Here is a 12,879-nt window from a genome sequence, read left to right on the forward strand (position 1 = left end):
AACACATGTAACACAGAAATCATGTATTTGGATTGTTTCAGTGTTACATAAAGGTCGGAAGATTAATTCCTATTAATGTCTAATTGGCCCACATTTATTATTTGTTTTATGAAATGGTAATATTGATTGCTATCAATTAATATAGGATACTTCAAGGGCATTGCAATGTATGCTAAAATTTCATTTCGCTGCCTCTTTTGTTGAAGTACTGTGTAGTGTATAGTAAAGCCCATTGTAGGTTACTTATAGCCAGCCATGGATAATTCTATATGCTAGGCATAGTTTTAAACTCATGGTTACCCTCAGCCATCAGTTTGTTGTTGTCCAAGTCACCATGTTGCAATACTCTGCTGAGGCTTTTGGCATCTGTTTGCTGGTATTACTACTCATTCTTGCAAATATTTAAAGTTTATTGGATTTGTTTTCCCCACACTATGCTGTGACAGAATGAAGAGGGCACCACGTTTAGTGGCCGCATCACCATCCACATCAACCTCGCCCGCCCGGTCAGTGTGAGGACGGGCTGCCCTCTGCCTGACATCTGCATCAGCACATTGAAGCAGTATGAACACAGCATCGACACCAACAAGCGAAGAACCACCTTCTTTCTTCCCAAGGCGACACCACAGGTAAATATGAGATAGAGTGACTGGAGAAAGACTAACCCTTCTCCAAATCTGGTGGTGCAGACATCTTCTTTATGTTGAGGAGATTATAGCATGTTTGTTTGTTTTTTGGGGTTTTTTTTTTTTTGGTTTTTTTAATAGAAATTTCTTGATAGTTGCACCTTCATGCAGATATAAAATCATTTTTTATACACTTCATATCTGTAGCTCAAGATAAAATTAGATGTGCAAAAGTTATACATATTTGATGAGAAGTTGGTAGCTATTAGTTTTGCAATAACTAATCCTATGTGCAGAGTCAATAATATGACTATTCCCATGACACTTTAAGAAATTGTGTTTAATGAAAAATTAAGTTGTCAAAAAAAGCAACAACACAATGACCTCATCATACGAGAGAATTATGAGTTTTGTTCTCAATCACCAAATGCCTAACTGTAAGAATGTAGTTTCCAAGCAGAAAGGTGACAAATTTGAGCAAACAAGAAACCATGAAGACCAGTGACAGCAGTGACTCTGAATTTCAATGACACAATTTCCTCTTCCTTGACCCTAACTCATTTCCATCTTGACAGAGTCTTGGGGTATTCTGCTGGATACCTAATCCTGTCGTACTTCTAACAGTAGGTGGAAAAAAAAAGTCACACATGTAAAATATTAGGACATGATCAATCCTTTCTGATGAATATGGGTCCTCAAGTGAGAATGTTCACTATACACACCCTCTTGATTTATTTGTTTGCCTTTATTGCAGATTATCCCTCATAGCTATGTGACGGTAGGAGTAAGTAAGGACTCATAGCTGTGTAGGATGCTATGAATATTAGGCACATTACAAATTGATAAGAGTGAGACAGATCAGGATGGTATGATGTCTAGATGCACAGCTAGTGGCATATTTAGAAATATCTGTATTTTCTCTATTGTGAAGGGAATTCAAAAGCTAGTCAAATGCCATTATTATTTTGAAAGATATGGGGTCTCTGAAATTCACATATTTTGACAAGGATAGAAGTATCAGGTCCAGTTTTCTTGAAAGCATCTATTGTATATGCCATGTATTTCATGAGGTTTTGATTTTTGCGAATTTTTCGAGTTGGAAGCTATGCCCCAATTTTAAAACATGCAAGAATATTCATTCTGATCCTGATATGAATGTGATGTGCACATCCATCCATTGCTGTCCTCCACGATCACAAATTCAACCACTCGTAAAATTGTCAGGATGTCCCAATTCGCAAAAATGTACACTCGCTAAATGTTACGGTGTATACAGTACGTCGTCACAAATGGCACTGAAAGATGAGCAGACTGTAAGTTTAACTGAACAGTGAACTAACATGAGAAAAGATGTAGTGGAAAGAGATGAAGGGATATAGCCAAGACTAGGAGTGCAGCTTGTTTACTGAAGTTTGCTACTGTGAGTCAGAGCTTTATGTTGGCCTTTAGCCATGTAAACAATCAACTCCATGGCGCTCGCAAAGCAACGAGTATGTGCACCTCGCTAGTGGCACTGGCGACAGAGATTGCATGATAGGTGGAAAAACCTACGAATTGAATAGATCCGTGTGAGTCAACTGTAAGGGGGCTTTTGTATCAGGTGTCGATGTAGATCAGTCAAGGGAAGTGTAGAGAAAGAACAATTGAGTGTGATGTTTCCACCACAGCCTTCAGACTGTGAATGGAGTGGTGGGATGTGAACCCTCGATGTGTTGAGACTACATGCATGACGTGTACACAGGTGTCTGGGGGAAATAATGCTGAATGGCTGTCCTCATCTCTTTTTGAGTCTTTTAACCTGTTGAGGACAAGTCCCGAGTATACTCGGGCAGGGGTCTATGAGAAATGCGTATTGTAGCAAAATTAGCCCGTCCTCAACAGGTTAAGTTTCATTGTATTCAGGAGGGCTGTTCAACCCATCAAGCAATTGTTGATCACAGTTTTAAATTACATGACACACTCTTAAATTCTAAATTCACGCCAAATTGTGAATCTTTTGTGTCATAGTGTGCTCAATTTCACTTTGTGCCTGTAGCAAAACCATAATCTACAGTATTTGCTGCATTTCTCCCATGATTGTGCTATAGGAATGAGCATTTGAGGTGATGTTATGACATGTATGTACATAATCATGTATGTCAAAGTCAGCACAAGATTGTAAGTATTGTATTCAATCATGTGCAGTATTAAAAGATCTTGAGGATTTGGATGTTAACTGGAGAGAACCTCAACAGTTATATGTCCTCATGTATAGAATGATGGTTATGGGTCTCTCAAAACTGAACAGAAGAAGGCACTGTACAGCTGAAAATGACAGCTCATGAGGCAAATAAAAGATATCATATTCTTGGTTCCAGTGACATTTTGATCATTTCTTTTCAGTATGTGTTACTTCAGAGCCTCTTTGCACATCATTAGAAAAAAATGACAAGAATGTAAGACCTTAATCTCTCATTGCTCTACTTAGCGTTACCCGAAGGTAGTTACATGCTAAAAATACCAAAGGTCATCTTCAGACAGGATCTAATGAGAATTTGGAAGGCATGGTCAAGGGAGCATGTAGGCTTGATAAGGGGAACCAGTTTAGACAGGATTATTGGTATTTGAGAGCAATTGATGCTCATCAGTTTGGGAGAAAATGTCACCCTGTGACCGTATTGAGAGCAGACACCCATTAGGGAATTAAGGACCGGGGTCTTTTTGCTGTCATGTGATGGATTCAGGGCGAAGGTGAGCTATCATCCACAGAGCCGGCCTGCCAGCTCCTATTTGGGGCCTGCGCTTTGAGGCGGATGATGCACCCAGCAGCTGCTGTTTAACTGTTGTTCCTATGGGGGGGGGGGGGGGGGGGGGGAGTGTGGAGATGGGGAAGGTTTGCCCTCAAATCTGCCCTCATGCACCGAATATCCTCCTCCTACTGTCAGATATATTCTCCCTCTTTCTGACCATAGTTGCTGTGGTTCTCTGAGTGGGCATTTATAAATATCAAATACTGCTTCAGACATATGGTATACTTTGTCTAAGTTAGCGGCTGTAGATGAATGTGATTGTGAGAAGAGGCCCCCAGGGTTGTGCAGCATGTAGCGTTATGTGCCCACTGTCTGTGAGGCCAGCACAGGGTAACGCTAAGAAATCAAAGTAGGAAAGATTGCAACATATATCTCTTAGTCCCAAACTGAAGCACATGAAGGCTACAACATAACAGGGAGATGACACCTCCATAGTCACAGTGGGAGGGATTTCTTTGACAAGTCAGTGTCACTTTTTTTTTTGTTCTGAATATGGCATCATAATTTCTTTCAGCTCATGCCCAAGTGTCCAATTATTGTATTTTATATCCTAACATCATATTACTTAAGACGGTTGTTTTGTTTATGATCCATGTGATATGCCGCTAATCATGATGTCTGTATTTTCTCCCTTCTTTCTCTACTCTTCTCCCCTCTCCTTGTTTCCTGTTCCCGTCTTCTCTTCTCCCCACAATATCCAATTTTCACACACTCCCTCTACATGTCTCTTGTCTCCTCCATACCTACCTCTCTAAATTCTTCATTTCCCCTCCTTAAAACTTGTCTTTTACCCCTTCCTCTCTCACTAACCCATCCATCTGTCACGATCCAGGAACTGAACATCACGTGTTACACCACGGCGCAAGATGTGATCCGCAACGTGTTGGCCCAGCTCCAGCTGATTGATAACCCGCGCAAGTTTGCGCTCTTCGAGAGGACGGAGCACAATGGACAAGGTTGGTTTGAACCCTCTGACATTACCCTTCTCTTCACACCTTGTCCCTAAGAGGTCATACCACATCACCAGCTATCAAGCACTACAGGACTCAGATATCAGGGTACAATGGTAACAGGACATTGCTGCAATAATTGCTCTGGTCTGATTTTCTCCAAGGACTTAGGGTTAGGGTTATGCTTGTGATGGGGTCTTAGGTTTGGTTTTATATGAGGATTAAGGTGAGGGTTATGTTCGTGGGTAGAATTTATGTTTGGTTTGTGTGCAGATGTTTTATGGGAGCAGTTGTCGCAGGAGCAAATGTCGTGGAACTGGGAGGAAAACAGCCTGTTGCTTGAACAACAAGGATGATACTCAGTCTCTTTAACAAACGGTCATGATATGATAACGCACACGTAGTATTTTTGTCTTTCCTTGAATACTAGTGGACATATCAACATTTCTTTAACACGGATCTCTAGCAACATCCTGGGCTCGTTCTACTATTCTGTACAGTTAGAAGAAAGAGTATGGATCTACTTGTCAATTGTGCAGGCATGGGTGTATCCTGTGGTTATATCTAAACTTACATGTACTTGTATATTTGCTTCATGGATAAAAGGTCATAACTTGAGAGATAAAAGACACAAATTCTTAGACTGACTCAACAAAATTTTAGATTTTTCTTTTTGTGTGTGAGTGGGTATTGTGACACACAGCAGTGTTAAGGATGTAACAACTTTACAGATCAAATTTACAAAAGTGAAATATTGAAAGGATTCTTTCAAGCCACTTGAAAACAATTTGGACAATGAGATCAGCTACTGAAGTCACATTTTAAATCCACTGACAGTGGCTGACTGGGAGATATCATATATTAACTTTTCATCACCCAGTCTGCTAAGTTTCCGTCTACTGGAGATGTTAGAAATGCTCAAGTTTCTTAAAATTCAAACCCCGGATGGTCTTAAATGACAGCAAAATGACCGACAAGCAGGAAATGTGTAGGGAGGAAGAGAAAGAGCTCTGTTCCGGGATAGTTTTAGAAGAGATATTATGTTGGCACTTTCCTCAAAATTGGCAGGAAAAAGACAATCTCAGAAAATCACTGGGATAGAGAGTGAAGAGTGATAGCATGAACAAGGAAATGTTTTGTATAAGAAGGTAAAATTTCTAATAAATAGATGTGTGCACCATTTGGGAAGTCTTTTGTGTGAAGTGATTGAACAGGTAATGGATGTATGTATATCAACTCTGTCGCATTTCTGCTCTTCTTCATTCCTTTGCATTGTTTGACTCTAATGCCAAATGATGCAGGGAATAATGTATCAGTGCTAACACTGCATACTGTTGTAGTTCATTGTATGTTTTATACTTGAAGATGGCGATGTGTATGATGCAATAGCTTATTTTGCAAATTGATCCCTGCATTTACACCTGCACCAGTGGTAGAACAAACATATTGTAGATTCACTCCAGCCAGTTGTTTGTTTCCATGCTTGTTTCTGTCATGGGGGGGGGGGGGGGGTTATTTAGGAGGGCAAGACCTTATGGTGGAGTGTGTTGTTTTTATCTCTATATGTTGCATAGGTTTGAATACTGTATAACCAGAAATTGCCTAAACTATATGCATTGAATGCTTGAATGCCAGTAGCAATTCGCAAGAATATCATTCCATGAATATTTCTGCTTTTGCCCACTATTTCATCAGCACATCTGGCTATAATTACTTTTCATTAAGTGGTATATTTGGATACTTTTGCCCAGCAACCAGACAGTTAAGAGTTAAACCAAACAGTAGTTGTCAAAGACTATTCCAGAAATGTTTACCATTTTGTAATTGGACATCATAACACCATAATTAGCAAGTGAAAATCAAGATGAAACTGTGGTGGTCAGGAAGGACCAGTATTTGATATCCTGGCTGTTACATTTCCTCCCTTCAGCCTCCTGCACATGCTCAAATAATTACCGGTAGTTCAAATCCTGATATTTGTAAAAATCATTTGTTCTCATCCGCAAAAGGGAAACGGTAGTTGAAATTTGTGGTTCAGTGAACATAAAACTTTAAATCATATCAGGGTTAACAAATGAAGTTTCGATGCATAAATTAGAAAGGCTTCCAAGATAAGTTTTACTTTCTTTTTAAAAGTCTGTTGATACCTAGTATGTTTAATCTGTCAGGCTATGTAGGAATGGTAAACCGATTACTGCGACTCTTGAAAAGAATGAATTTATCATTGTGAAAGGTTCATAACAGGATATGATTGTTGATATATAATTTTTTTCTACCTTGAATGTAAGTCATAAACTCTGTATTACTATTAATCAGAGTGCAGTATTGTGAGCAGAGTAAAATAGAAGAGCAATCTTGTTTTGGTTTATAAAGAGAACATTTTAGGATGCAATGTATTTTTGTATGGCCATGGAGAAAATTGTGTAATTTAAGACTCCAACATGGCTTTACACAACATCAGTTAAATCATGGCAAGAGAAACTTCCTCTTTTTTTCTTTTTTTTTTGAGATTGATAATTATCACTTGTTAGCAGTGAGACAGCTTCAGATTAAAATAACATCCTCAAAACAGTCTCCAAAATACATTACTTGGTTAATTCCACAAGATGATGGACTGCCAAGACATTGATACAGGGGTATTAGTGCTAAAGCTGAAGACAGGTAGGAAGCCTAGAATATTGATGCAACCATGGAGGTAAGTAATGATGGAAAATGAACTTGGGTCCGAAAAGAAAAACAGGTGAAGATTATGATATTTTGTTTGGACTGGAGGCGGCTGCTTTTCGAGAAAATACCCTCACGCGAAAAAGGAAATGAAGAAGAAGAGGGGGAGAGGGATGATAATGGATGAAAGAGATGGATGAAGTGTCAAACTGCCGTGCTGATAGCAGCTAGATAAATTTGTTTTCTTGCTGGGATGGGTCAAGGGAGGCTAGATGCCAGTCAGTCATGAGATGGGATGCGTGTAATCAACATTAACTGTCTCCCAGGGTAGGCAGGTGCTGTCTGTCTGATTTCCTAGGTGCACAGATGAATTAAAACAAAAAGACCGAAAATAGAAAACATGATATGATGATCAAACGAATCAAGATTGTCCAGCTGTGAAAGATAATGAGAAAGAGAGAAAGGAATTGTTAGACCTTGTGTTTAGATGAAATGTGAAGAATATTGCTTGATAACCCTCTGTACTTTTTTTAAACATTGGAGTGTAAAGAGGTCTGTCAAAGGTATTCTGTCACTAGGGCTAGATATCACTGATGGCATACAAACAGGGAAGGGTACATTGTATATGAGTGTATGTGTATGTGTGTGTGTTTGTGTGCAAGCATGTTATTGTGTGTCTGTACCTGTAATGTAATTGAGTAGCGTGATGGCACAGTTCACCGCAGGGTTGTGCGTGGCTCCATCAAGGAGCCGCCCAGGGGTGGTGAACACAAGTGACAAGAAACTCAATTAGGGATAGCATGGGGAGGTACTGCACGTACATGTCTCTGGTATCAGTGCATCAAATTTAGCAGCTTGTCTGATAGATCCCTTTAAGTAGGACAGCTTCAGCAGTCATCTGGAGAGTTGAGTTTAACCTTGCCTCATCACATTACATCACCCCACATTGTTTTACCACTACATCAATCCTGCATTGAGAGATTGAAGGGAAGTACTTGTGTCCTTGTCCAGTCTTCTTATGCCGATAAAGAGAAATGGCTGAGGGCAAGAACCAAGCAAATAAAATGTGAGCTCTTTTGCCATATTGGGCTTATTGTCAATTTGAGAGGGGAGAATCGAGTCAGTGTTTCCGTATTGATAACTTTATTTAGTGCCCAGTTTCAGATATAACTCATCATGAAGCTGCATTTCTGAAATCAGCAAAAAAAAATGTTTTTGCTGTTGGCTTTATGAAGAAACATTTTCTCACTGTCTGATAGTTGCGGTGATATTTGACTGTTTTGTCGACTGACTGTCATGATTTACTGTCTGAGCTACACTTACAGTTCATTCAGAGCTTAAACTGAAATATCTATCAATGGTATACAGTAGCTCGAACTGGATGATTGTTTTGGAATTATTGGTCACATAAAATTGCCGTGGGTGGAACCCATTTTCGTCTCTTCTTTGGTTGTTTTTGCTTAAATGTAAGGGGGTACCTAATAAGCTATAGGGCTGAAAGGCATTAGAGGCATTATTCTATTAGAGTGTTGGTAGGAAAATATCATGTGGAATAAGAAAGGGAGGATGTAAACAGACCAGCAGCTGTGTATTAGATTATAGACGGATCATGATAGCAGATTGTGACAGGAACAGATTCTGGGTGACAGACGTTTTGGTATCTGTGCCGCTCCCCCCCCCCCCCCCTCTCCTTCTTCAAAAAGGGTTTTTCTTGCTGCTCATGTAAGACAATGTTGCATTCAACTTTTTGCCCTTTGCCAGACATCAGCCTCTTTCAGGATGGCAGTTCTCCTTTGACATTTTCATGATGTTTTTTTTTTTTTTTTTGTAGTGAGACTTACAGACTCTTCAGCAAGTAAAAAACGAGATGACAAAATTAGACTTATCCCTCTCATTTGAGACCTTATCCCTTGCTCATGTACATTCAACCCAAAGGTATCTCAAAGTTGGAAATTGAAAGTTGCATAACCAAAACATATACCACAAAATTTGATGTGAAATTGCATGTGACATCAAAGTTTTTATTATTATTATTTTATTTTTTTTATTTTTTTTAAGGGAGAGTCACATCTTGTGGGTGTCACAACCTCTAAACACCATCTTGTGCTATATGCTATCTCCTAGTTAAAACAGTTTCCTGGCAATGGCCCAAAAGATAGATAATACACTTAAAATTATCGGTCAAAATCTGCCAATTCTGTATTGTATGGTACTGCAGTTTGAATGTTGCTTTCTTTGCAAAGCATTTAGCTAATGTACTAGCCTACAGTACAACTATTTGTACTGCAATGTTGTATCTACCCTTTGGCTAATTTCTAGGGAAAGTTGTTTGGTTGTGTAGGGTTTCTCCTGTTTTTCTCATTTCTAAAATGTATAATGATGTATGAGGGTTCATGCAGGACTTTATAATTCTCTTCTTTTTTTAAAGCACTGAAAAGAATTGCTGGTAGACACACCATAAGACTGAGAGTACTGTGCACACCATAGTTGTTGAAGGGTGGCTTTCCACATGTACAGCATCAGGGCTTTGTTTGCTATTGTAATTCAGAAAATCTGAGCATTGAATTATAGGGGCATGGCCTGCTCACAGACTTTGTAGCAGTGTAGGTTTTCAAGAGAAACAGATACCTGCACTTTCAGATATCACAGCATCAATGTGTAGTCTTACCTCAAGACTGGGAGGATGTATGATACTTAGTCTAGAGTATTGTGCAGAGAGGAGAAATGTATAGAAGTAGATAAGAAGAATCACTGTCTCAGATTGCTGAAGGTTTGTAACGACCACATCACAGAGAAGACACCCATGTCCCTGCTCTGTAGTGATTTCTCCATTCCCCGGCATGATGCCAGGACAGTAGCGAATCCCGGGAGCTTCTGACTTCCATCACCCATCACCATTGATCTGACAATGTTTGAATAAGTGCAGATAGTTTCCTTTCCAGACGAGTCCCCTTTCCAGCCGGAGACATTCTCTTCAACTCTCCCGGTCTCGATATCAAGCAGGAAGACTTTTTTTTTTTTTTTTTTTTTTTTTTTTTTAAGGGAGAGTCACATCTTGTGGGTGTCACAACCTCTAAACACCATCTTGTGCTATATGCTATCTCTTAGTTAAAACAGTTTCCTGGCAATGGCCCAAAAGATAGATAATACACTTAAAATTATAGGTCAAAATCTGCCCATTCTGTATTGTATGGTACAATTTACTGGTAAATAGCATAACGTTTTTGAGCATGTCAGACATTTGTGACTATCGCCAGAAAGGAGAGTAATCAAATGTTATAAGAAATTATAAGAAAAGGCATAACAAGGTGTGATTCATCAGCCATTGCTCAAAAACTGAGGGAAATTCCATCTCAAATGACTATGTAACTTCCTAACCCTAGGGAGAATGTCTGTATGCCAAACTGGAGGTTGCTTCTCAATTGTTAATATAGTCTGGAGAATGTCTGAAAACAACACAAAGAAGCTTTGAAAACTGCTTAACTCACTGAAGTATTTTGCCTTTTCTCTTGCTGAAAAGGAATGTGCATCCAAGGAAAAGCTTTTTATGCCTCCGCCACGAAGTGGTGCCGGAGGCATTATGTTTTCGGGTTGTCCGTCCGTAATGAATTTTGTGGACAAGGTAACTATCAAAACCTGTTGAGGTATCCTAATGAAACTTGGCATGTATGTGTATAAGGGGGTGAAGTTGTGCCTATCAACTTTTGGGTGCACATGCTCAAGGTCAAAGGTCAAAAGGTCAAGGTCAAATACATAAAATTTCACTATTTCCACCATATCTATTGAATGCCTGAAGATATTTTCTTGAAACTTAGTGTATACATGTATTACCCAATTAAGATTCTCTGGTGAAAGTTTGCGTCATGAGGTCAAAGGTCAAAGGTCAAAAGGTCAGGGTCAAATACATGAAATTTCACTATTTTCGCCATATCTATTGAATGCCTGAAGATATTTTCTTGAAACTTAGTGTATACATGTATTACCCAATTAAGATTCTCTGGTGAAAGTTTGGGTCATGAGGTCAAAGGTCAAAGGTCAAAAGGTCAAGTAAAAATATCAAAACTTCTTTTTTTTCTCCGTGCCTTGGAAAATTGTTCAAGGTATCTTCATGGAACATAGTATATACATGTACTGACTGGAAGTGATTATCTAGAGAATGTAGGGTTCATGGGGTCAAAGGTCAGGGGTCAAAGGTCAAGTGCAACACTTCAAAATTTTACTATTTCCCTCATATTTATGCAATGCCAGCAGGGTTATTATTTTTTTACACTTGGTGTATGCATGTGTAACCTAATAGAAATTCTCTGGAAAGTTTTTTTTTTTTCTTCTTTTTTTTGCCTCAAAGGTCAAAAGGTCAAAGATCAAGTGAAAGTGCTGAACTAACTTTTTCCTCCATATCTCGAAGTGGCTCAAGTTATCTTGAAACTTAGTACATATTATGCATGTTCTACCTGAAAGTGATTATCTTATGAATTTTAGGGTCAAGGGCCAGATGAAAATGGTAACAATTTACTATTCAATTCAGAAATTGCACTTTTTCTCCACACCTGTACCTTGAAAATTACTCAATGCCTAAATGTATGAATGGGTCAAAGTCAAGTTAAAGTCCTTAAATCCCTAGATAAATGCTCTCCTATTCATCCAATTAAACCTAGGTCAATGAAGGTGAACATTCAACACATTTGTGACAAACTTGTCATTTCAATATTTTGCCAATTTTGTGAAAATGTTATCACACATTGTCCACATGTACTATCTAGACCTATTGGGAAAATCATGCATTATGGCGGAGGCATACCAGTCGCCAAAGCGACATTTCTAGTTTTTTTTTTTCATATCCTTTTTTTTTGGGGGGGGGGGGAGGGGGAGGGGGGTGATGGTGAGGGGGCAGAAATTGAGGGAGACCGAAACAAGTCATATTAGCAGAGTGAAGATCCAAGTACAGATGACTGTGCCAAGTTATTGAGCTGGTGAAATTTGTTATCAGGATGTCCCAGAGGAAAGATGAGACATTAATTGCAGCCATATACAAGACTTCATCCTTATTGAAACTATCATGGGGTGTTGGGTTTCTTTGTGTGCTAATAAATCAGTGTGTTGAAGTGCAGGCGTGTCTCTGGCACCAAACCACAGGGAATAATGAAACCTTAAGACCTGAAACTATCAGATATGTGCCAATAGTGTATCTTCTTCGAGGTAACTGTTCTGAATGGCCAAGTATTGCTTGGTAAACATATTAGCTAATTAACTTACTCTGTATGGAGTATGTATGAAATCTCCAGATTATAGCTTGTGTGAAGTGAGAATGCAGCGTACCACTACATACTGATGTGGTTGTCCTTATGGAGTGGGGGCAAAACGAGATACTGGAACTTTCATCTGAATTCAAGAGAGCTGCCTCTAGTGCTTGAAATTTTCATCCTGTGTCACTACGTCTCTGTAACAAAGGAAATTTGAGTTAATTTCAGTTGGGATCCTGTGAGAAGTGATTGTGTCTGCAAGACTCGGACAGCTAACAAACATCTCTTGTGTTTGTGGCCCCACCCTGTGTGAATTCTTTCCTGCAGTGTTCATGCGTAAGATGGTTGACGAGGACAAGCCGCTCTTCTTGTGCCTAGGATGGGTGAAAGCCACCGGGGACAAGAGATTTGAGCTTCGAGAGAATGAGACCGGAGTTATTGAGGTGAGTTAAAGGTCCAACACTTACATGGCTGACAGTCACATGTAGTCAAAATTTCCATAAATGGCATTGTATAGTGGTAAATGGTTCGTGGTCTCCCAGGTGACAAGGCTCGTGGCACAAGTATAGTTTTGGAAGCTACAACTTATGCTTCAATATTGATATCAACG

The 12,879-nt window shown here is 39.3% G+C and overlaps 2 protein-coding genes across 2 annotated transcripts in view; both read left to right on the forward strand.

The window, feature by feature from the left end:
• The window catches only part of LOC140246225 (mitochondrial 10-formyltetrahydrofolate dehydrogenase-like), a 647,794-nt gene extending 636,172 nt beyond the window's left edge, over positions 1 to 11,622 (forward strand). Inside the window, exon 23 of the transcript XR_011902451.1 lies at positions 10,571 to 11,622. The gene's annotated coding sequence lies outside the window, so the exon portion shown is untranslated. The remainder of the gene's footprint in view (positions 1 to 10,570) is intronic.
• Positions 1 to 12,879, forward strand: part of LOC140246227 (ras association domain-containing protein 1-like) — a 73,912-nt gene that overhangs the window by 60,237 nt on the left and 796 nt on the right. Inside the window, exons 5-7 of the mRNA XM_072325682.1 lie at positions 447 to 629; positions 4,248 to 4,371; positions 12,597 to 12,712. Coding sequence (XP_072181783.1) covers positions 447 to 629; positions 4,248 to 4,371; positions 12,597 to 12,712 — 423 coding nt within the window. The remainder of the gene's footprint in view (positions 1 to 446; positions 630 to 4,247; positions 4,372 to 12,596; positions 12,713 to 12,879) is intronic.

The sequence above is a fragment of the Diadema setosum genome, chromosome 2 (assembly GCF_964275005.1).
Source record: "Diadema setosum chromosome 2, eeDiaSeto1, whole genome shotgun sequence".
NCBI lineage: Eukaryota > Metazoa > Echinodermata > Echinoidea > Diadematoida > Diadematidae > Diadema > Diadema setosum.